Raw genomic sequence first — 25,811 nt, forward strand, 5'->3', positions numbered from 1 at the left:
ATTGTTACAGAAAACCAGGTAACTTAAATGTGAAGTGTGTAATTTTAAATGCTAAAGTATCCTCTAAAAAAATGCTGGATCATTTTCAACCCAGCGTTGGGCCAAAAAGGTACAAACCCAGCCATTGGGTTAAAATAACCCAGAAAATGTTTATATTTGACCAAACAATTGGTTAAAACAACCCTTCTTGACCCAATGCCGGTTTGAAAATAACCCACAATTTTTAGAGTGTAGTTTCCCATCTTAATATAAAGAAATGCAGCTACTCAAGTTGATTAAGTAAATGCATCTCAACCAGCTGCAAACACTGCAACATTGTCTGTATCAAAGGTTGGAGTTTGAGGCAGTCTGTTAGGCAATAGGAAACCTTTTTGAAAACATTAGGCATTATTAACAGCTCATAAATTACACACTTCATATTTTTAAAATGCATGTTTTTTTTCTTGAAATTATAGCATGTTTTGGTCCTGTTCTCTAGTTTTACCCAGAGTCACATTGTTGTCTGTTGGGACTGAGCTGAATCCAGAGCCGGTGATGGTGATGGTGGTTCCTCCATACAAGGAACCCAGCAGTGGAGAGAAACCTGACACCTTCAGGACATACTCTATGGTGCTACTAACACCAGCACTGCAAAAACAACAAAAATGGGTGTATTTGTACCATTATATTGTGGTTAGCATACACCATGCACTGTAAGAGTGAATTTTGCATAATAGGTTCCCTTTAACTGTATTGAAGAATGAAGTGTCTTTTATAGAGCTTTCAAAGTAGAAATGTTAATTCTGCTGTTATTCATTACAGTGATTGATATGAGACCTGATTAAGGCGTAGCCCTTGTTCCCGACTCTCACACGAATATTGTATACAGCTGGGCCGAGTGTGGGTAACATGCAGGTAATGTTTTCGTTGGTCCACTTTAACAATTCACATTTGGTCTCACCAATCAAAACAGAGCTGGTATTGACCTGCACCTCAAAATTTCTGCCCAAGATGGTGAGAACTCTGAGACCTTTGCAAAAACAAAATTATAATAATAACATTGTTAATATTAAATTACATTGACAGTTTCTGTTTTTGTTCAAGATGATGGTAAACCTGAATTTGTAGTTTAAAATGGAATTGAACCCTAGACATTTTAGCCTGCTATCACAGGTAATTTATGTCCATTTTGCATTTTACATGAGAACAAAAAAGAAATTTGCACAATTTCGATTATTAGATTGATAGTGTGTTGAAGCTGAATTTTCGTAACGGTTTTGATGGACTCAATTAACCAGAATTCACTGCGCGAAACTCATTCATTAGCTCCAGTCATTAGCTCCACCCACTAACCACTGACAGATGCAGCCTGCAGCCTTCAGGTTTTTTCGACCTTATGCTGTGACAGAAGAACCGACAGCCGGATGACGTCAAGGTTCCGCGAGAGCGATTTAAAAGCAAATCGCTCTGGCGGTACTTTGACGTCATCCGGCTGTCGATTCTTTCGGTGCCGCATGAAGTTGAACAAGCCTAGTAACTTCTTTTACTGCTCAATCTGCTCTCAAATCAACGCAAGTCAACTTGAAGTTAGCAAACAGACGGACCCAACCAAAGAATAACTTCGCTTTTACCGTCTCTGAAATCACCAAAACCCTCAATATAAGATGACTATAACCTTTGCAGTATGTGGATGTAAGGACAACAAATTCAGGCCACCTGGAGTTCTGATTGTTTACATCAACGTGACCCTCAGCTGACACAGCACTAAGGGCCGATTCACACCGTCTGCGTGAGCATCTCAGCTGCGTGGCGTGTCCATTTTTAACAGATTACTCAAAAATTTGAATATGCAGCCAGCACTTTCGTCAGAAAGATTTCGAGTACTGTTTACAGCCCAGTTTTTCCGCGGACTCAGGTATTGTAAAATGCTAAAAATATCTAAAACGTATTTTGGCTTAGTTGTTGCTTGTTTTGTGTAACTACGACCCGTCAAATCACCGTTACTGTAGCAGTTGAAAGCTTTAATTTTTAAATGGGGTTAGTACATTTGATGGCAGCACAATCAACTACATACAGTATATGTGATGAAATATAGTGTTGGAGCATAATGTTGTTTTACGGTGGACTTTCGCTTTAAGTTTAACTGTTGTTCTAGACAATTTGGGATAAACACTGTAAAAATTGCTGTAATTATGTAGCTGGTTGCCAGTAACTTACTGTGAAAGATAAAGACTGAAAATGTTTCATGTTCATTTAACTTTGAACAAACTGTTGCCAGTAAATAACATAAACGTAAAATCTACTGTAAGTTACTGGCAGCTAGTTGCCAGTAATTCCCAGTAATACTGTAATTTCAACAGAAATATTTTACAGTGTAGAGCTGACTCATACCCCCAATTTTACTTCTAGTACGTACACCTACAGTAACCAGGCTTGTGCACAATTCAGAATTTCAGAATTGGCCTCCATTCAATTCATGAATTGAAATTTGAACTGGCTCTGCCCTACAGGAAGTTGAATTTGAATTGCAATTGGAATGACAGGAAGTGGAATTAAATTCATGGCAATTCAAAGAAATCCACAGTCACACAACAGAAAGAATCTCACATACATTGGAAAATTGTTTGGTAACCATTTTAAATACTTGAAAATTACATAAAATTACAATTACAAACTATCTAACTTAATTAGTTGTTATGTGAGAGATTTTAACATTAAAACATTTCCTGTTAATGTAATCTGTACAAGTAGTTCAAACTAATATAATTTATAGAATATGTAATGCAATCATATCTGACATATAAAACTAAAAACTTCATTTTTAACACTTCACTTAGTGTATAATATGTATATGAATTTCTTTGAATTTCTTTTGATTTGCAATTCTGCTTCCTTTAATTCAAATTCGAATTGTAATTCATTCTAGATCCTGTTTTTGACATCAATTCAAATTCAAGAATTGAATTGTAATTCAGGAGTCATTCTTAATTCAATTCTGAATTGTGCACAAGCATGACAGTAACAATGTTGAGGATTGGGATTAATTGTTGACTTGATCTGAAACATGAGTGATCCTTATCTGCATTTTTGTATTGGACTCAGCACACAGAACGCTTAGGTTACTCACGTAACCCCGGTTCCCTGAAATAACGGGAACGAAGCATTGCGTCAGTTTGCTGACGCTATGGGGGAAACTCCTGTTTACTCCGTGATTGAAGCCTATTGGTTAACGTCTGTAGAAAATACAGACCAATGACGTTTGAGCCCGCGCGGGGGCGTGGCACACGTCCCTATATAAGCCGGTGAAATACGTCAAGAGCTCATTATTATTCGACTGAAGCGCGCAGCCGAATAACACTCGCTGCGTAGACGTTTGTAGCACGGCCAGCGACGCAATGCTTCGTTCCCGTTATTTCAGGGAACCGGGGTTACGTGAGTAACCTAAGCGTTCCCTTTCAATACGGTTCACTTCGCATTGCGTCAGTTTGCTGACGCTATGGGGGAACGTAATCCCATCCCGCCGTGCATACACAACGGACTGAGGTGCCCTTACCGGAGAGACACTGCATGTGGCCCTAACCCAGCATATACATAGCTCTAGCGAGCGCAAGTGTAAGCACCATATATGAGACAGTAATACGCATACAGTGAAGTTTCTAAACGCACCATGATGCATATACAATAGAGCACGAGACGGCGGGTTCCCTGAGCGCGCCGCGAGCTGTGCATGAATTATTAATAGGTAGCCATGACGGTGAGCTAGCAACGCACCGTGAAGGCATACAGAAACGCAGTCGCGTGAATCATTAAGCCGATAAGACCTGTGCTTGTAAGGCAGGTACATCCAGGCTATAAAATCTGACAAACGTAGACGGCGAGGACCAGCCGGCCGCGTTACAAATGTCAACGATAGAAATCCCCGTAGACCAAGCCCAAGATGAAGCCATACCCCTCGTGGAGTGAGCTTTTAAACCTACTGGACAATGTTCATTCAGGGAGGCGTAAGCCAAAGCAATGGCTTCGACGATCCATTTAGATAGCCTCTGTTTAGTGAGCGGCATACCTAAGGAACAGCTGATCTGACTTGCGATATGAGGCAGAACGGTCCGTGTATATTCTTAACGCTCTGACGGGGCAGAGCGTGTTCGGGGTTTGTTCGCCGTCCGCCGTCGGAAGGGCGAGAAGTGAAACCACCTGAACTCTATATGGCGTGGTCAAAACTTTAGGAATGTATCCCGCTCTCGGTCTAAGGATCACTTTGCTATCGTTAGGACCGAATTCCAGACACGACGGGTCAATTGAAAACGCGTGTAAATCGCCCACTCGTTTAACCGAAGCCAACGCCAGGAGGAGAGCGGTTTTAAACGAGAGAGCGCGCAGGTCAGCCTGTTCGAGGGGCTCGAAAGGGGGACCGCGCAGCGCTTTCAGGACCGTGGACAGATCCCAAGACGGGACCGTGTTAGGTCGCGGTGGGTTTAGTTTGCGAGCGCCTCTAAGGAATTTAATGATGAGATCATGTTTTCCCACGGTGCGACCGGCGATAAGGGCGTGATTCGCCGTTATCGCCGCCACATACACTTTAAGCGTCGAGGGCGCGCGACCGCTGTCCAGCATTTCCTGCAGAAAGGAGAGAATATGCTCCAGTTCACAGGTGTTTGGGTTTAAGTCTTTCGTCGTGCACCAGTCAGAAAAAATAGACCACTTTTGAGCGTAAAGGCGCCTGGTAGATGGGGCCCTAGCTTCAGTTAGAGTATTTAACACCCGTCCTGAAAGGCGTGATGGTTGCCGTTCAGAGACCAAACGTGTAGATTCCATAGCTCCGGCTGTGGATGCCATATCGTCCCTCTCGCCTGAGATAGGAGGTCTTTCCTCAGCGGTACTGGCCATGGTGCTGATGTTTTCAGCTGCCATAGGTCGGGGAGCCATGGTTGATTGTGCCAAAACGGGGCGACCAGAATTATCGCGCATTTCGTCTCTCTTATCCTCTGAAGGACCTGTGGTAACAGAGCCACCGGAGGAAAAGCATACAGAAGACACGCCGGCCATGCTTGCGACAGGGCATCGTGGTGTCTCGAGAAGAAGATCGGGCAATGCGCGTTCTCGTCTGACGCAAACAGATCGATCTCCGCCCGGCCGAAGACGGTCCATATTCTCTCGACCGTCTGAGGATGCAGTCTCCATTCTCCCGGCGGCGGACCGTTGCGCGAGAGAATGTCTGCACCCGTATTGGCTACACCCGGTACGTGAGTCGCTTTTAACGAACGTACGTTCGCGTGAGCCCATAATAAAAGCCGTCTCGCCAGCCTGGATAGGGAGCGAGATCTCAGCCCTCCTTGGTGGTTTATGAACGAAACCACCGTCATACTGTCCGACCGCACTAGAACGTGTTGATGTTGGAGTTTCGGTCGAAAGTGTCGTAGCGCCAAGATAACCGCCCACATCTCGAGGTGGTTGATATGTAGCTGAGACAACTGGTTGTTCCACGCACCGAAGGCGAGCTCGCCGTCGCAGTGAGCGCCCCAACCCGTCGCAGACGCATCCGTAGTCACCACTTTCCTCCTGCTCACGGAGCCGAGCTCCGTGCCCGAGAGGAAAAGGTGAGGGGATGTCCATATCGAAAGCGCTTTCACGCAGCTGTACGTGATTTTGATTAATAAGCGGCCCGACAACCAAGCACGGGGCGGAACTTTCGCTTTCAACCAAAACTGAAGCGGCCTCATGAACAGCATTCCCAACGGTATTAGTGGGGATGCTGCTGCCATCAGACCCACCATTTTTTGGAATCGTTTGAGAGGGAGATGTGAACCCGCTTTGAACGATGCCGCCTCGCGTCTGACCGTGAGCGCGCGTTCCTGTGTAAGCCATGCCCGCATCTTTAATGAGTCGAGCGTCGTGCCTAAGAACGCGATTCGCTGCGTGGGGGTGAGCAAACTCTTCTGGAGGTTGATTTTGAACCCCAAATTCTCCAAATGCTGGAGTACAACGGTCTTGTGCGCAGTAATTTCCCTCTCTGACTGTGCTAGAATAAGCCAATCGTCGAGGTAATTCAATATGCGGATGCCGCTCTGTCTGAGAGGGGCGAGAGCCGCATCCGCACATTTGGTAAATGTGCGTGGTGCCAGAGATAATCCGAAGGGCAGAACTTTGTACTGGTATGCTGTCCCGTCGAGCGCGAATCTTAGGAACGGCCTGTGACGTGGCGCTATCGGAATGTGAAAGTAAGCGTCTTTCAGATCCACTGATACGAACCAATCGCCCGGTCGAATTAACGCCATGATTCGTCTGGCTGTAAGCATTTTGAACGGCCGTTTGGCAAGAGCGCGATTCAAAACGCGTAGATCCAATATCGGTCTGAGGCCGCCGTCTTTCTTCGGAACGAGAAAATAACGACTGTAAAAGCCTGATTCGCTTTGATCCGCCGGGACCGTCTCTATCGCGTCTTTTAGTAATAAAGAACGCACCTCTTCCCTGAGGATCTGCATACGATCGTCTGGGACAGTGGTGTAGAGAACGCCGCGAAACCGGGGTGGTCTCCGTGCGAATTGAAGTGAATAACCGTGTTGGATTACGTTTAGAATCCAGCCCGGCATACCGGGGGTGGATTGCCAAACGTGAAATTTGACGGCGAGCGTCGATATGCTTATGGACGTTAAGCCGTGTGTGTGTGTTTGTGTGTACAGAGGAGGAAATTTGCTCTTTTTGTGAAAAGGTAAAAATTTGTGTTTCGCTGTTACAGCGAGGGTGTGTCCAGCGCCCGAGGGGACTGAAACACGCAGAACTTTCGAGGGCGGGCCGGCCGAAGCGGGACCAGAGCCTCTTTTCCTCCTCAGACTCTCTTCAGGGAGGCGGCGCCGGCGTCGGGTCCAGCGTAATCCGAGGACGGGGACCGCGGCGTCGAGGCGGGCCAGCCGGTCGTGCAGGACGCTGGCGCTTGACCTCCGGTTCAGCTCTCTGCTGGGGCTGAGCTGGTGCTGGCTTAGGGCGTTGAGCTGGCGGCGGTTTTGGGCGGCCGGTCTCAGACGCTGAGGCAGATCGTTTTGGTAGAAAATGCCGCATAGCCTGCGACGATTTCTGTGCCTCAGTGAAGCGCTGGGTGAACCCCTCCACAGCGGAGCCAAAGAGCCCCGACGGTGACACGGGCGAGTCAAGAAGGGCAACCCGATCCGTGTCCTTTATCTCCGTCAAGTTCAGCCACAGATGTCTCTCCAGAACAACCAGGCTGGCCATGGCTCTTCCTACAGCCTGAGTGGCGACTTTAGTGGCGCGGAGGGCCAGATCAGTCGCGCTGCGCAGGTTCTGAAAGGTCGACGGGTCCGGACCTGTCTCGTCCATGTCACGGAGGAGTTTTGCCTGGTATACTTGCAGCACCGCCATCGTATGGAGAGCGGATGCAGCGTGGCCGTCGGCGGCGTAAGATTTCGACGCCAGGGTCGATGTCAGGCGACAGGGCTTTGACGGATGGTTCAATTTAGCCCTCCATCCGCCGGCTGAAGACGGGCAGAGATGGGCGGCGACAGTTTCCTCGAGCGGCGGCATCTTGGAGTAGCCGTGTTCATCAGCGCCGTCCACTACGGAGAGGACGTGGGAGACGGCGCTCTGAGCTCGGGTGGAGTGGGGAGCACGCCAAGATTTGGTGAGCTCCTGGTGGACCTCAGGGAAAAACGGCGCCTGCCGTTGGCGGGACGATTGACGGCGCCCGGGCTGCAGAAACCACTCGTCCAACCGGCTGAGTTGAGGCTCTGACGGCGGCGACCACTTGATGTTGAGCTCCGTCGTAGCTTGTGTCAAGATGCGGATGAGCTCAGAGTCGTGAGGACGCGACTCGGTAGGTTCATCAGCGGCGGCTGCGTGGGCGTCGTCATCCGAAGCCGCCCAATCCTCTAACTCCTCAGAGGATGACATCACTTCCAAGTTGTCACCGGACCCAAAGGAAACCATGCCGCTAGCACTCGGCAGGGGGCGTAGGTCTTCATGGGCGAAGGTGACAGGGTGACGGCGGGGAGACAGAGCACGCGGGGGATGAGCCGGCGTGGACTCGGTCTCAGGGCGTCTTCCAGCTTCACGGCTCCGCTGCTGTTTAGGCGGGAGAGCACGGGAAGCCTTCCGTTTAAAGATCTCGAGGCGGGAGCGCAGCACCGCGATAGGAAGGAGCTCGCAGTGGGCGCAGCCCGCCTCGGCGAGTACGGCCTCGGCGTGGGCAGGACCCAGACAGATGACGCACTCCTTGTGGAAATCCTCCACAGGCAAAGGGGCTCGGCAGGAGCCGCAATGCCGAAGCGACATTATCTCAACGCGCTTCTGCTCTTTTAGATACTCTCTTTAGGCTCACCGGAAAGCGGCAGGGGAACACGCTGGTGTGTTGTAGTCCGCTGCAGTGCTTGGATCGACGGCGAGTAAGGGCTTCTTCTTCGGAGCAGCGAGAAGGTTCGCGCTGAAGGAGAAAAGTAATGAGCTCTTGACGTATTTCACCGGCTTATATAGGGACGTGTGCCACGCCCCCGCGCGGGCTCAAACGTCATTGGTCTGTATTTTCTACAGACGTTAACCAATAGGCTTCAATCACGGAGTAAACAGGAGTTTCCCCCATAGCGTCAGCAAACTGACGCAATGCGAAGTGAACCGTATTGAAAGGGAAATAGTGTTTCTTGAATTAATGGTTTTTATCTGTGATTGTAAACAAAGACTGAGCACAATTGAAAAGACTAGTTATGATCAGTCATTATGATCAAATAACATTCATAATCTGTGTGAAAATCATTAGGTGTGTCCCCATGAAAGGGGATGAAAAGAAGATGAAAGGGCTGAGGAGTAGTGTGGCAGAGGGTCACTTTATTGACCATCCCACGGAGTCTCATTGGTGCCTCAAGTATGCATTAAGGGATATCAACATCAAGTTCTGTACAACAGATCTTTGCAAGATTTATTTATTTTTTAATGGAATAGTTTTGAGGATTTATTTATTTAATAAAAAAATCAACAAACTCTTACCAAATACTGTTGTAGTTTGTGGGCTGACAGCAGTGATGGTGGCCATCAGAGTGTTGTTGTATTTGAAGGAGTTGGTTAAAGATGCTGTTATCTCTCCCATGCTCACTGTCACAGTCTGTACACCTGCTGACCCCTATTCATATATCAGATGTATAAGTCACATGTACTGTCAAGCTGAATAGCTGTTACCTTTAACACTGATTTAACCAAAAATTCATTTAACCAATAAAAGTACAATTCAAGTACATTAAATCAAGTGTTTTTTAATTGCATTCAGTGCCTGTATTGTTTAAAACTTAAACATTGCTGTCCCGAATACAGGACACCTAAATTTACATCAATATTGTTGATGTAAATTTTTATCTATCACTACAAAATATATATTGTTGAAAAGGTCTAAGCCTCTAGAATAGACATTTCAACAGTGTTTTATGAAATAAATTATATAGGGAGAGTAATTGATTCATTTATTAAGAGAGTGTACCTCAAAACATTTATATCCTGCTAAATGTCACTGTCCCGCCAGCAGGACACCTATGTTTACTTCAGTGTTTTGCATGTGAATTCTTGTCTAATCATGACAAACTGTATATCGTTTCAAAGCTTTAAGAGTGTAGATTTAAATAAATAGGGTAGGGTGACGCCTAAGGGGTCAAATCCAGTTGGCTTTAAACATTTTGCAGACTCGACTGCATAATATTTCTCCCAGTTATAATACTATTTTACATTATTGCGGTAAATCAAAATACATTATGCCTGACATAGGGCTATGCCAGTTCAGATGGTGTTTAAAGATAGTGTGTTTTGAGCAGCAAAAGTTTATTATTATTTTAAGGTTTTAACACTCATAAGCCCCTATTTTCCTGTATACGTTAGAGTTCCGTGGGAGTAAAAATGACCCCAGAAATTAAAAGAGTGATTACAAAAAAATATATAAATTTTTTATGATACAAATAATATATCTTTTTTTTTAATTCACATAAATTATGATCTAAATTTGATTTAAATTGTTTTAGATATTGATCTAGATGTTATGTGTTGAATTCGTCCATCAGGAGTTTAAAATAAATAAATAAAAGAATTGCAGTTTAGGAAATAAATAATTTCGACCAGCAGAGGCCCATAGACGTGGTCTGGGAACCATGTGCTCATTTTCTTGTATTTGAGACATGGTTTACGAATGCCCAGAGCCTTTTATTGGGCACTACGAATGTCTATCAAATGCATCTGTACGTAGCTCATAGCCAATCATTTAATTATACCAGATGACGTATGTAGAGCGACATCAATTCAAACGTAAAAGGACTTTTATCAGTTCGTGTGCACACAGCTGAAAGCTATGCAACTAAACCGGTAGCTGAATATTGTATTGAAAAGCAGCACATTTTAGTGGCACTATGACAACCACAGTACAGACATAAAGACAATAAATACCACTTACCATTTAAGTTAATTGTACTTCGTCGACAACGATACCTTGCAGGTTAGTCCTATAAAACTCTGTGGCATCATGTCTTGCCATAACCAAACATCCTTCTTGGAAATAAAATAGTTTAATGCCAAAAGTTGCTCTTTTTTAAATAAACTTGCGTTCAAAACTAGAACACTGTCTAAGGCTGCATTGAAAAGTAACTTCGCATCTGTTGCCGTGTTATAACAAATAACAAAACTGCTTCGGCGTGTCGCATAGACGTCGTCATCGTCTTGCTGCCCACGTCCCGTTCTGTGATTGGTTTCCTTTTTCAGGGGCAAAAAAAGGGCCATAGTTTCCATGCTAGGCTTGCAGCGTGAATAATGTGCGCGCAAGGCAGCATGGGGCAACCCAGGCTACTATGTGAGTATTAGAGCCCACAAATTTTCAACTTTTTTGCATTTGTGGCTGTTTTTTGCCAAATTCTGTAAAAAATGCTTTCGTGGCAGTCATACCTGTGAGTGTTTGTGTGTGGGATGGAGCATGTCTTTTTTATATTGCATTTGTGCTTTGGTACCAGGCCTACTTTTCTGTGTTGAAATTTTCTGATTTATTCTAGATGCATTGATTTTATTTTGACAAATAAAGAGAAAAAATTTTTTTTTTTGCATTTTCCATTCATTTTCAATTGGGGTAATTTTAACCCCCAAAGGGCCTCTTTTGGTAAAAAATGTTGTACACATCTTTAGAATGACCGAATCAAGCCCAGTTTTTTAATATGAATATTGAGAGATGGTCTAGAAAAGTCACAAAATCTATTCCACCTAGATGAAGGGAACCATGTTTTTTAACTAAAGAAAAGTGGCTTGAGGGTAAGATTGACCTCAAGGGACTTGTAAGGGTTAATATAATAAGGTTTTTTATGTTTTCGCCACTTTGCAGATCAAACCCTTCAAAGAAAATCAAGTAAAAGTTGACTTACAGCAGGGACTATGCATCTCAGCTGGCTAAATTCTGCTTCAATAACTTTACATGACTGAGTGCCAATGGTGACAGCTGTATCATTAGCGAATCCATAACCAAACACAGTCAGAATCGCCCCTCCTGAACAGCCAAAAAGATCATGTTACTCTTTGTATCTATAGTATCTAATTGTGAGACCATTACTGACAAATCTTACACTTCACTTCATAAAATATTGCATGACATATTCATACCTTTTAATATTAGCAACTGCTTTGCTGCAATTAATCATGTTACATGTTTTAGCAAAGGCTTTAAACTATAGGCATGTGTTTATTCATGTACAGTACCTGCTACACTTCCTGTAGTGGGGTATATGGATGTTACTCCTAGCAGGTTTGTAAAGGTAAAACTATTGCCATTGTGGTATTGGGCATTGCCCAGTCCAGAGAACCTCAGAGACACTGGTTGTATACCAGCACTTGCTGGACCAACCCTGCAGGTCACATAGGTGTCTGTAACACACATATTATACTTGGTTATATTTCTTTTTAAATGGTGCTTGAAATGAAACATAAATTACTAATTCTCATTTAGATGTCATGGGACATATTTCACTTACTGGTGACCTCTTGAACAGAGCATTCCACATCACCAGTCTTTACAGTGACGTTGCTATTGTCAAATCCAGATCCAGTTATGTAGAGAAGAGTTGACAAACCACTGGAACCTGAAATACAAGTCATACCAGTAACATGAACCAATGAAAACCGAAACAGTTGGAGATGACAGTGTGTATGGTATGGCACTTTCATTGTTTACTGCACCTTTTGTAGGAGAAATTCCTGTCACTGTTGGGGTCTTAGATTCACTCCATGTGAAACCACAGTCACCCGAACACCACGATGGGCAGAGATGTATAGTAACGAAGTAGAACTACTTCACTACTGTACTTAAGTACTAAAAGACAGTATCTGTACTCTACTGAAGTATTATTTTTTTCTCCTACTTCCACTTTTACTTCAGTACATTTTTTCTTTGAGTTTAATACTTTTACTCCAATACATTTTTTATGTGCTGCATAGTTACTCGTTACTCTCAAATGTTACGAATCATGGTCACATGGTGGTCTGAACCAATTGGAGATAGTAAAGGGCGACCCCTCCCAACCTCTCACTCACAAATATGAGCCAGGGTTGTTGACAAATGTGAAGCGAAGAGAGAACCAAAGTGCGCGAGAAAGACAGAGAGAGAGAGAATGCGCAAGAAAGGGCGAGTGTGCGCGAAAGAAGGAAACCTAAATTCAATGAAACACCTTGTACCTTTACCTATTACCATTTTATCGACTAATATTTCATTAATTCTGAATTCTCTATCGCCATATCAGTTAAATTAATCTGAATTATCTGAACATTCATGTCCTTGTACTCCTGCTACAGCCAAAGGAATTGTAAGTGTCCTTTAGCTTAAACATTTGAAATAATATAAACAATATTATATTCAAACTTTTGACTGTTTTCTTTAATAACAACATTACACAATACTTGTACTTTTACTTTCAGTACTTGAGTAGTATATTTTAAAATAAACTACTTGCAATACTTAAGTACAAAGCATGTTTAATACTTTAGTACTTCCACTTAAGTGCTGTGCTTAAAGAGCACTTCAACTTCTACTCAAGTCACTTTTTTGATAGAGCACTTGTACTTTTACTCAAGTCTGGGTCGCTAGTACTTTATACATCTCTGACGATGGGATGCCGTTGATGAAAACCTCCACCTTATAAATTACATGCACATAAATACCCACATATGTATATAGATGTCCCAAAATAGATGTTCTCAAATGGGTTTTGCTTTGATGTCAAAATAAAAACTTAGGTTATTTTTTTCATGCAAAGCTCCAGTATATTATGACTTTGAAACATACAGTACACTGTTAGATGTCGCTGTAGATTTAGCAGCACTGTACTGTAAAAATCCACAGTACTATACTGTATGTGTACATTACAGTACAGTACTGCAGTTCATAATGCATTCTGGGTAAATTTGTTTGAGCGGGAAAATTTTACAGTATATTTTGGTCTTGATGTAACCTTGCTGTAGCCATTGCTGTAATGTGCCAGGTGTACTTGCAATAATCAGTGAAAGTGCGCCAACGTCAAATCACACAGACAGAGGGAGAGCACAACTCTTGGCTGCAGCTGAAGGAGGACGATTGATTTCTGTCAGTTCGGTAAGTTTGAAATATTTCTGTTTCATGAAAACTTAATTTTTAGTTTAAGAATGTTGTCAATAGTTTGTCACAATATTGTTTTAAACGTGCAATGAGAGAGAAAAACGGTCGCCAACAAAGTTTCAATCTCCCTCAGAAAGTAAGCTAACGTAAACGTTACACACAGATGTCTACCGCTGCTTTAACTCGCTTTACACCTTTTTAAATGAATATAGGGTTGTTTTAACTAAATTATGACGGTTTGGTGAGTTTATATTGTGTTGAAAGTGTGGTGACAATGAAACTATTTTTAACGAAATGGACAAAGACAACCCGCCAGCGCGGTCTTGCGGTCCCAGCATAACGGTCGTTGACGGCGTTTCATCCGTTCAGTTAGCGTCAGAGAAAAGTATGAAGTTCGACTGTTTGGTAAGGCTGACTCGTGGTTGTAAACAGATAGGACTTGACACGCCGTACACATCATACTGTAGTACCGAACTCCTCCACAGAAGTGAAAACAAGAAACCTCATATTTAACTGGATACATGCATCGAACTCTTAGCAGCTTTAACTTCGACCAAATATAATTCAGACCTGGGCTCATCTTAATATCGGATGAACGAAAGGGATTGCCGCGCTTATTGTTGTTGTTATTATATTACGGTAACTTATATCAGCAAAAGCAGAGAATATCTTCTCTTAAGCGTTTTACACGCCCAGTAAGTTGTCCAATACATTTTTATGGCATATTGTTTCCACCACTTCAGATGCATTACACGCTGTATATATAAGTTTCCAAAACACATCAAATCAATGCACGAAAAGAGAATGGGCTCCGCATTTACGTACCTTTGTCTTCTCGTCTCTGTCATCTGATCCTTCATCTCTTGATGTAAAAATAGTCCATTATAACATCGTGTAGGAAACTGGCATCACCAGGATTGCTCAGATTTAGGCGATCATGTTTATCTTTAAAGTGAGCAGCTAGCTACTAACTTGTTAAAAAACTTTGCGTGAAATAGTGTTACACCGCAGCCGTCCGGGTAAAACATTAAAGGGACAGTCTTTTTACCTTGTCACTATAAATCGCTATTTTCTGCACTAAACGAGACATTTTCAGAGATTTTCTGTAGACAAGATGTTATAGAATAATAATTTAAAAAAGACTTATTTAGATATTTATATATAATATATAATATAACAACTAATATATATATATATATATATATATATATATATATATATATATATATATATATATATATATATATATATATTTGTTTTACAACTGACTTAACACTTACAGTAATGTTTTATTTGTTAGCAAAGCATGATATTAGATTTAAACACTTAATACATTTTTAAATCAATCACTTTGTCTCTGCACAATGAACATTATCAAATATTATTAATGTTGTAAAATATATTGTTCATTGTTAGTTCATATTAGCTAAGGCATTACCAAATGTTAAGGAATAAACTCTTATAGTAAAGTGTTACTAAATTTTCTTTTACCATTTCCTTCACAATGTCTACTTATTTCTATGGCTAACAGATTTTGTAACATTTGTCTTTTTTACAGTCTTACCATTGCTTGTAAGCTGGATTGGGTAAGATGGATCATCTTTAAAGGCACCAGGCAAGTACATGATGTACAGTTACAAGTCATGTATTTTTTCGACTGCAATATTAAATGCTTTCACGTCACATGTAAAAGTACACAGGAATGTGCTGATCACTTTTTATTTGTAGTTTACATGAGTGTCATTGCACTTTTCAGGAGTTAAGGCAGATGTGGAGGCACAATGGGTGACACCAGACACACACCAAGCACATTATGTTCGGTAAGTTTGCACTTTACCACTACAGTTTCTTTAAATACCCATGTATACACTCATTCACAATTCCCACACACAACACTGTAACACGACCATACACAACATGTACACAATTGTCTTAGTTTGCCATGTAGAAATATACAAACAGAAATATTCAGACTTTGGTTATAAGAAATTTAATTTAATAATTGTATTTATTTAGCAGAGGTGTCCCTGGACTTTATTGACAAAAGATTTTGTTTTCAGAATAAAAAGTTGTGTCCAAATCAGTAACAATTTTACTTTCTGTTCAGGACATTCAATCATGACATGATCCATGTGGATGCTGTCCATTGAGGAAAGAGTTTGTTCAGAGGTAAGTGAATCTTCTGTATTTTAATGTAATTAGGTGTGGAACAGTAGAATAAGAGCAAAAGGTTTCAGAATAGGGGTAAATTCAAGGCTGAGTTAAATTTTTTAAGAATCTTTTTCTATCTTATATTTGTTGACTTAATGTTTATGATATTTCTAACAGGTTTCTGGATAGAATTAATTCCAAAGATGGGAAAAAATGAACATCCAGACAAGGAGCAAGCAAAAAGACAAGGAACTTGGTGCAGAGAAAAGCTGTGGCCATTAACCACCATGTGTGAACAGCTTCATGCAGTCCCTGATTGAGTTCGAATGGACGACTTCAAAGTAAAGGCCACTGTGGTCTGTCTGCCAGTTTAATGCATTTATTTTTAGTGTTAAATGAAATTCAAGTAGAATATTTAAAACTATGGGCCAGTGTTCTTTTTACCACAGTGAAATGTTACCTTTTAGTCGATGATGGACTTTAAACTGAAAACTTCAAACTATGGAACAGTGTTCTATTTGCCAGAGTTAAATATGTTACAGCAGGGGTCTCCAAACTTGTTTATACTTGTTGATTTTATTTTATGTTACTTGATTATATGTTTATTATTGTTTAAAATCTTGTTTTAAATGTTTTGTTTCAATTAAATGTTTTTTTAAATAAAATTTTGATACAAACATTGCTTGGATTGCCTTTTAATTCATTATGTCATGTCAAGGATAGCATTTTTACCATATTAATAACTATAGATTTAAACCTAAATCTCTATCTATTTTATATAATATTATTGTATTAACTGTAATAAGTAATAAATAGTATTTATGGGTCAATATAGACATTACAGTAAATTACTGTAAAAATAGACTACTGTAATAAAATATTGTAAAATTACAGTACAGTACTGCTTTGTAACTATACAGTACTAGTTTGTGTACTGTAAAATGGTATTACAGTACAGTACTGTAAACCCAAAATACAGTAACTTACTGGCAACCGTGCTGCCAGTACCGTACTGTAAAAATACAGGGAAATCGTTAACAGTGTAGCACATCTATAGGCTTCTTTGATTTTGCCATGTTAGTCAAGCTTACATTAGCTGATGTTCAGCTGATCAATGTCAACCAATACGGACACAACACATACTAGATTGCATTCTATTTAAGTGGCCTTTCTTAGCATCCTTTTATGGCACACCTCTCTGTAACACAAAAAGACCTTTCATGCTATGCTTGAACTATAATCCTCTAGACAAAAGCAGAGTTTTTGCACCTGTGGTTTATCTGTTGGTGTGCGTAGAAAGTCTCCCATAATTCTTTCCTTGAGAAGTCCTCCTTGCTCAACTTTGTGAGACGTCACAGAAGGGTTTACGCCGATCACACCAGAGTAATCAATCTGGCAAACATATTATAAAGTACTGTATTATAAAGGTGTTGCAAAAAGGTGTTTTTGCATATTTTAGTTTTACATTTTACATATAATAAAGTTTTGTAATGTATTACTTATGTATTGCAAACTGGTATTTGCAAAAACTGCGTACAGTTGTACTTATTCGCTTTTCCACTGTACACGACAAACGACAGCCGATAAACTGGAAGTCATATGGACAGTCACAAATGGTGCCAACCATCTGCTGATGACGTGTACTTTTTGAATACGTTTTGAGCAGTATGCGGTAAAAAATTGGCCAGGAGTAAAGTATTTCAGTGTATTCCAAACAAAACACTGTGTGAGGTAAAGTATTAATCCAAAATTTTTGTTTAACTTTATTAGTAACATCTGAATCCATAAAAAAACGATTGTTTACTAATAAGTAATACACTGTTTATTTTGTTAATTTTAATCTTGTCTCTGTATGTTCTCTCCAAAAAAATATTGGTGTCTTTGTCATATATGCATAGCTCTTTATTGTTCATTTATTTAATTTTATTTGTTTATTTCAATATGGTGAATATTAGAATGAAGCCTCTTGTGCTTTCCATGTTGGCACCATAAATTTTAGTTGGCACGGTTTTATGATTAAACTGAAACTTCATATTACAGCTGCCACTAGGGGCAGAACTCCGACAGTCGTGTCTGAATGTCGTGTACAGTGGAAAGACATCTTAGGAATCGGAGAAGCAGGCACCTTAACCAACAGCCTGCGTTTAATCCTCTTTTAATCTCATTGCAGAACAATTGAGATATCAAATCTATAAATATCATTTGTGATATTTTTTTTTATTCAAATGATCTGATGGTAGTCATTCTGCTTGCCTCTAACAGTGGCTGATTGCCAGGGACAGTGAGCCACCGGATGTCCCATGTGTATCCCTTACAATCTCCAAATTTCTGCACGTTCAGCTGACCGAGCTCTGGAATCCCCTGTAGAGCGAACTGCAAATCCACAGCACTGATGTTTACTGGCAGACCTGAGGTACACAGATGACACATGAAATATGAAAAACCAGTTAAACCACTGTATTATCTAAAGAGGAAACTCCAGTTCATCTATACTATATTTAATTTCAGGTGGAAAACAAAAGGTAAAATTCTATTGTCAACTATAGGAATTTCAGTAAGGTAAAATATTTGGATACCGTAATAAACCTGAAGCCAGCATGTTTACAGTACCTTCAACACGTCGACCAAAGAATGAAACGTCAAAGGTTCCATTAAGTGGCGGGTTGGCTTTGTGAAGCCGGGTAATGGTCACTATGGCATTCTTCTGGCGTTGAATCAATAAATCTTCTGTCCTGTTTGGCATTTTCTAAATGACAGAAATGTAAGATTTATTTAAGATTGAGAATGCTGTGCTTTCTCTTACTGTATTTTGTTGGTCCTTAAAACAATAATCCTGTTAAAGAAATTAAAGCGATACTACAGCCAAATATCAAAATTACCCCATGGTTTACTCACCCTAAAGCAATCCGAGATACATATATCCATCATCGTGTGAGTCCGAGATGGCGTCGTTACCAAAAACTGGTTATTATAGTTAATAAAGTTTGAAATATGCATTTTATTTTACAACATCGCATTGATTACCCACAGAAGACCTTTATTATTAACCCCTTGGAGCCGAGTGGATTACTTCTGTAAAGGATGAATGCACTATTTTGGGCTTCAAAGTCAGAAGTTGTTCCCAGATCCCTGTTATTTTGATATTTGGCTGGAGTATCCCTTTAACATGGTCATTAAACCTAACCTTTAAATCTGATTGGTTGTTAGGAATGTTGTTGCAACCATCGCAAACAGTAGGAAATTTTGCCAAAAGCATCAAAAACATTAAACACAGCTATTATAACAAGACTTGGGTGGCAAAAATTGTTACAACAGAAGTGCCCAGGATCTTAAAATGACATTTGTAACAAGACATGAGTTTTAATTGAGCGGTTTGTTAATTTAAATAGAAATAATTGGAACTATATTATATATAGAAACTATTTCTTTAACTCACCTGCAGAAAGCCGATTTCCAACAATGGGATGCCAAAGCCACAGTAGTATGGTGATGCTGTGATCTCATAGCTGACTCCTGAATCGCTTACTTGCTTTTGCACATCAATGTTGGAAAAGAAAAGTCCTGAGCTGCCAAGAGCAGGTGGGCCTCTTTTCTGCAATATAACTGAGCACAAACACGTGGAGAAATTAAAACAGTCAATGTTACAGAAACACATCTGTTTGTGTATAAAAGCAGACTTATAATCTGAGACATATTCATGTTTACAGGCATTTTTTACACCAAAGTTCAGAATAAAACCAAAAGTAGGCTACCATAAGGGTCCAAAGCGGTCTCTGCCCGTCCTATGTGAACAGTATCTATGTAGTAAACAGAGTTAGCGCTCTCTCCATACAAACTCAGCTGTAAGAGTCTGTGGTCAGAGCCTGTGTATATTTGCTGAAGGGAATCCAGGAGATCCACACACTTGTATTTCCACCTGAGATTGACCACAGCAATGTTACTTTAAGATCACAACAAAAATGACTTTGATTATGAATTTAGTGCATTTTTATATCAGCTAACAAATCCACCGACTGAATGATGTAAGATTAGAGAATTAAACATACTCATCCGTTGAGTCAAACTGCACAGAGATTGGTATATAATTAACCTGGTTATTATAACCATAATTGCTGTCATAGTATCTAATTGACACTTCAAGTTCATTCTTCATATGGCCTTTATAGGCCAAGCAGAGCTGAAATAAAAGCACAATGTTCACACATTTCATTAAAGAAGGAACTTAGGAAACTTCATTTCCAAGCTGAAGAAAAAGATTATTGAGATGTTTGGTCATGCTTACAGTATTGTATGTCTGTAGTGGTATTGGGTTGTTGGATGTTTCAGACTCTGTGTAGGGATTGTGGTAGTATAGAGTACTTGGGTTCTGTACAGACCCACGGCCACAGAACGCTTCAGTATCGGTGACCAGGTTTCCTGAAAACTGTTTGAAAGAGACAAAGCAGTACATTTCATTGATGCTTTGGGCAAAGTAAATGATTGCTTTGACATAACTTCAATAACTTGACTGACACAAGTTTTACAAGTTTTTTACAAGTAATTGTGTGTGCAGCTTTATTTACGAACACACAAAATTACATTTGTGTGATCGTATTTTCAATACTTACTGCTACGCCATCTTCATAATCTCTGAAAAACACCACATTATCGTCCTCACTAGAAGGAATCTCAGATGGACATTTAGCGGAGAGCATCACATTTATTGCATCCAGCACCTTAACAAAATAAAACAAATGTGTCAAAGGAAATATGTAAAAAAATTACAATTGTTGTCACAAATAGAAATTCAACACAAACAGAAACCTCAGTCTCGGATGCATCATAAGGCATAGAAGGTGATGGGACTCCACCCCACATCAGTGTGAAACTCTCCAGACTGGCCTTCCCTTTTACCCGCTCAGTAACTGTGATGTATACATCTAATCCCATGGTCCAATATTGAAGATCCCTAAAGTCACCTGAGATCAAGACAGTTGTAACGTTTTAGAAAACAGTTGATAAAACATAAATAGTGAAAAGTTGTATCTTGTTATAAGCACCTTTTGTACTATTGCCTCCCTATGACATTGATCGCTTTTATTGTTTCCTAATCTTTGTAAGTCACTTTGGACAAAAGCATTTGCTAAATTCCTAAATGTAAGTTTGTTCATATTTCTCCTAAATTTAGTGTTGAATCCAAAATCTAAGGAAATGTTAATGAATGTAACAAGATCAAAACATACATAATGGAGTGTTTAACAAATTTTATTGTCACTGTATCGAATGCACATGCTCCCAAAAGAATGAGTTAAGGCAGGGGTTCTCCAATTTTTTGGGACCAGTCCCTTACAGGAGAGAAATAATTCCAAAGACCCCCTTATAATTAAAACAGTAACACAATTTGTACTCCTAAATGGTATTTAACTGTTTGTATTATATATTTTTTCAACATAAATAGATCTGTTTCATAGTAACAAACCTAAATGCATGCTAATTAAAAAAAAACAAATTTCTCTGGAATCAGAGATTGTGAGAGAAAAAACAGACTTGGCAGATTCGGACGGGAAAATGTCAGTTTAGAATAGGGCTTTATCTCTTTTTATTGTAATACTTGTTTACTTCACCTCTGTTTGAGTTGAATGTCACATTGTAAAGTGTCTCTGTGCTCAGTTTTTGCTTTGTGACTGTAACAGTGTCTGGTTTAATCGTCCACAAATCATTCAGAGCATTCTGTAACTCCAGCGCTGATGCACTGACTGGAATCGGCCCTGCAATATGCGAAACAATACCAGTAAACAATACAACAAACAAAAAACGAGCAAAAAAATCTTGAAAGATAACTAATGCAAAACAGAAATATTTAAAGAACAAAACTTACATTAAAACTTAACATTAAACTTAATCACAATGGCAATAAGTAAAGGGGTGTGATACACACCTGTTTTATCTTCTTCATATCCCAAAATATAATATGTGTTTTCACAGATGTTCAGAGAGAAGCAGTCACTGCTGATTCTCAAAGTCTGCATCTCTTGGACGGCGCTCACTGGTGTCCATTCCTCAAAACTAATCACCTATAAAAACAGATAATTAAACAAAAACACATATGGGTACATGAGTTCATATCTGTGTCATTTTTAAAAGTTTTTGCAGGTGCAAGTTACAACGACTTCAGATTTTCCATAAAATTCTTCTGTATGCTTTCTTACCTGTTTCTCAGGTAAAACATCATAGTTGGCATTTATTTGCTGTTTCTCATTGATGGCTTCTTTAGTCTGGTTGTCTGTGAAAGTACTGATCTCTTTGAAAAACCCTACGTCGACTGAAGCTGGATAATAATAATTCTTCTGCACTAGAACTTCAATGTAGTATCTGCAGCACACCGGAAGCAGCAAAGATTTATTTTACAGTTTGGGATGAGTTTGTTACATTTTATATTTTGTACTCTAGAAAACAACAACAGCTCATCTTGAGAACATGTATATTTGTATATAAAATATTTTTAGCTTTTTTATATATTTATTTATTTATTTTCATCAGATTTACTGTAGTGATCTGAATGCTTGAAAACCACTTACATTTTTCCCTTCTCTAAATGCATGACCTCTGACTTTTGGGATTCAGAGTCCTCGAAATAGTTTTTAAATCCATGCTGATATGCAATCCTGACCTGGAAAAGTGAAAAATTATATAAAATTTAGTTAAATTTAAATGTCACTTTATTCCAATTCTATTGCAAATATGTTACGATTAACAATGGCTTATAAAGGACAAAACTGTGTACTGTACATTGATTACTGTATCAATCAAATTATGTAATTATTTATTGATTTTATTGTAATTTACACACCTTATCCTGTGGAAGACCCGTCTTGCTGAAATACAGCTGGCATATAGATTTTCCTTTGATTAGAAAATAGTAGTTGTCCGTTTCCATCGGAACAAAGAAACCACTCAGTCGAGCCACAGCATTATACATTTCAAAAGGCCACAGATATGACAGGGAATCCACCCACTGTACAGAATAACCTGACATACTGGCATTATAGTCCAAAACGTCCTCTAGATTACTGGGAAAACTGTCATTCCACATCTCCATTTTTAATCCTCTACTGCCTGCAAACAAACAGCAGTTTAACCATCACTTAAAACCCATATTTTTAAACCATATTATGTTCAGTATTTACAATGTTTATATAAACGCACTGTATAGGAACTTTTCAAATATGTAAACATTAAAAAGAAAAGATATATACAGTGTTATATATATACAAATATATATACAGTGTTATATATATATATATATATATATATATATATATATATATATATATATATATATATATATATATATATATATATGAAGAGTTTGGTTCCAAAACGCAATAAATCCATTTTGACAAATTTCGGTAAAAACGTGTTTTCTATACCAAGAAAGTGACAAGAGGAAAACCACTATTTTCTGTTACAAACTTTCACATAGAAACTTTAGGTTATAAAAACATAAAAAATTCAAATCCATAACTTGATTTTCAAAGATTATTATAAAAACAAATGATTTTTTTCCACAAAATGCAATAAATCCATGACGTTTTTTTTCCAAAATTCTATAAATCTATTCAATCAATGTATAGATGTGCATTCATTTTTGCCATTTTATATTAATTTAGTTGAACAGTTGTACACACTGATTAAAAAAATTTATCAAAACACTTACTTTGTCATATAAGGAACACTGTCATTGCTGCGCGGTTATACTAAACGCCATCGCTTAACATTTTTCACAGCGATCAGCTGTGATTCTCGTTGACTTTGAGTAAAATTATGGAAAGTTTTTCATAAGATCCCCTGGGGTCAATGTGTTAGCACGAGAGAAGCTAGATGCTGTCGGAAGAACAAGCGATCGTCTCCCGAGTGCCTCTCGCGTAAATTATTAGATGTTGATGGCTTACGTTTCTTTCCCGTCACAGAAAACCACAGGTTTATCAATGCTATTAAAGTATTATTTCGTTTTTGTTTGTTTGTTGATCACGAAGTACAAAGTAGATGAGGAAAACTAGGACTCTGTGTATTCAACGTGCCACCATTGTTTGTTTACATTGCATGGAATGGTGCGCTGTAATTTGTGGAGCGGATTTATTGCATTCTGTAAAAAAGGGGCAGTGGTGTTTATTGCGTTTTGGGAAAAAAGAGAGAAAATATGACAGAATAACATGGCGGATATTGGATTTTGCGTAAAATTAAGAATTTACTTTTAAATACTGCACTGTAAAAAAATTCCGTAGAAATTGCAGCTGGGTTGCCGGTAATTTACCGTAGATTTAAATTTATGTTATTTACTGGCAACATTTTGTTCAAAGTTAAATGAACATTAAACATTTACAAGTCTTTGTCTTTACAGAGTAAAACTAAAAAAACAGCATCAAGCAAAACATTCTGGGAAACAAAATCTGAAGCAAAAAACTGAAAAAGGTTGATGGATGATTTCTGGTTCCCAGAATGCTTTGCATGAGGCTTTTATTGTATAGTTTTATTCTGTTAAGATAAAGACTTGTTAATATTTAAAATTTATTTAACTTTGAACAAACTCTTGCCAGTAAATAACATAAATGTAAATCTACGGTAAATTACCGGCAACCCAGCTGCAATAACATTGTAATTTCTACGGAATTTTTTTACAGTGTGACCTGATATAATACTGATTTTGGCAGTAACTCAATTTTTTCAAAAATGGCTTTTATTGCGTTTTGGAACCAAACTCTTCATATATATATATATATATATATATATATATATATATATATATATATATATATATATATATATATATATACATATATATATATATATATATATATATATACATATACATATATATATACATATATATATATATATATACATATACATATATACATATATATATATATATACATATATATATATATACATATATACAGGGCAGGACTTACCAGGGTGGAGGCCCCTGGGCTTGAATACATTTTGGGCCCTACACTCTCAGAACAAAAAGTACAAAAGCTGTCACTAGGATGGTACCCTTTAAATGGGTCCTAATATTTACTATTTAGGTACAGATATATTCATTTGTTCCCATTACAGATGTGGCCTTTAAAAATGCGCGTCTCTGAAAGCAGAATGCCGCGAGCACTTCCGAAATTCTGCGAGATCCCGCAGAAGGGTGATTCGGTGGGGGACGCAGGAAATAAAAAACCTGTAGAGGGCAGTCGTGTTTCAAGTACAGTAGGGCATACTGACGACATGTGTGCTCGACTTTATGCTTTAAGCATACTATATGATATCGAAGTAACATGACAGGGATTCTTGGTGCATTGGCAGTACTTTGATGTCACATGCAAGCTTTTTAACAAACATTTGGTTGGCGAAGTTTTCTTTTGCCAGTTACATAAACAGTCAAATATTCTTCATAAAAATCTGACTTAAACGCGGATCATTCGTCTTATTTTTTTGTGTACACTTACAGTAGAAGAGACGTGATGATAACGGAGTCTTATAACAAAATAATTCGCAAAGACCTTTGAAGAAACCGAGAGCATTTGCGCAATATCATTAACTAGTTTATCTAATTGTACATTTAGTTTATCTTTGCATCTGAACGTTTTTAATAGCTGGAACATGGTTGTAATGCGCTTTTCCGCATTATTGTACTTTTTATATTATCATGTTTCCTTTACATGGTATGAAACTCGATATAAAGTGTGCAATGATGTTGAATAAATTTCTATAATGTGTTATATTTTGTAGTAAGTAAATAAAATCATGTTGTAAGTGTAAATATTCAATTCGAGGAGTTTCTGAGGTGTTTGTCATCGGCAAAAGGCGCAGTTTCTCTGTTGCTGATTAAAACCTGTTGGCTATATGGGATTTTTTAAAATTAACATTTGTTCTACTTATTATTTTATTTATTTGCCTACATTTACTCAAATAATATCAATGTAAAAATAGTAAGTAAATCATAGTTCAAGTTAGGCGTAAAACGTACATTTTTTTAAAGTTGTTGTTAAATACAAATAATATTAATTTGAAGAAAGCAATTATTACAGGTTTAAAAAAAATATATAAT

The 25,811-nt window shown here is 39.0% G+C and overlaps 1 protein-coding gene and 1 long non-coding RNA gene across 2 annotated transcripts in view; one reads left to right on the forward strand and one right to left on the reverse strand.

Moving 5' to 3' along the window:
• The window catches only part of LOC135773571 (fibrocystin-L-like), a 125,810-nt gene that overhangs the window by 61,971 nt on the left and 38,028 nt on the right, over positions 1-25,811 (reverse strand). The window contains exons 13-34 of the mRNA XM_065283237.1: positions 22,560-22,825; positions 22,288-22,379; positions 21,919-22,081; positions 21,648-21,783; positions 21,334-21,477; positions 20,534-20,688; positions 20,344-20,445; positions 20,013-20,153; positions 19,777-19,907; positions 19,483-19,646; positions 19,167-19,333; positions 18,341-18,476; positions 17,984-18,138; positions 17,000-17,122; positions 13,098-13,120; positions 12,169-12,251; positions 11,964-12,071; positions 11,692-11,856; positions 11,361-11,482; positions 8,968-9,100; positions 817-1,009; positions 485-627 (exon numbers count right to left, since the gene is read on the reverse strand). Of these exons, the coding sequence (XP_065139309.1) occupies positions 485-627; positions 817-1,009; positions 8,968-9,100; positions 11,361-11,482; positions 11,692-11,856; positions 11,964-12,071; positions 12,169-12,251; positions 13,098-13,120; positions 17,000-17,122; positions 17,984-18,138; positions 18,341-18,476; positions 19,167-19,333; positions 19,483-19,646; positions 19,777-19,907; positions 20,013-20,153; positions 20,344-20,445; positions 20,534-20,688; positions 21,334-21,477; positions 21,648-21,783; positions 21,919-22,081; positions 22,288-22,379; positions 22,560-22,825 (3,045 nt within the window). The remainder of the gene's footprint in view (positions 1-484; positions 628-816; positions 1,010-8,967; positions 9,101-11,360; positions 11,483-11,691; positions 11,857-11,963; positions 12,072-12,168; positions 12,252-13,097; positions 13,121-16,999; positions 17,123-17,983; positions 18,139-18,340; positions 18,477-19,166; positions 19,334-19,482; positions 19,647-19,776; positions 19,908-20,012; positions 20,154-20,343; positions 20,446-20,533; positions 20,689-21,333; positions 21,478-21,647; positions 21,784-21,918; positions 22,082-22,287; positions 22,380-22,559; positions 22,826-25,811) is intronic.
• Positions 13,278-15,748, forward strand: LOC135778213 (uncharacterized). The gene is made up of 4 exons (XR_010544443.2): positions 13,278-13,576; positions 15,138-15,194; positions 15,336-15,399; positions 15,687-15,748. It is a non-coding gene; the product is annotated as an uncharacterized lncRNA (long non-coding RNA).

Source organism: Paramisgurnus dabryanus, chromosome 19, assembly GCF_030506205.2.
Source record: "Paramisgurnus dabryanus chromosome 19, PD_genome_1.1, whole genome shotgun sequence".
Classification (NCBI taxonomy): Eukaryota; Metazoa; Chordata; class Actinopteri; order Cypriniformes; family Cobitidae; genus Paramisgurnus; species Paramisgurnus dabryanus.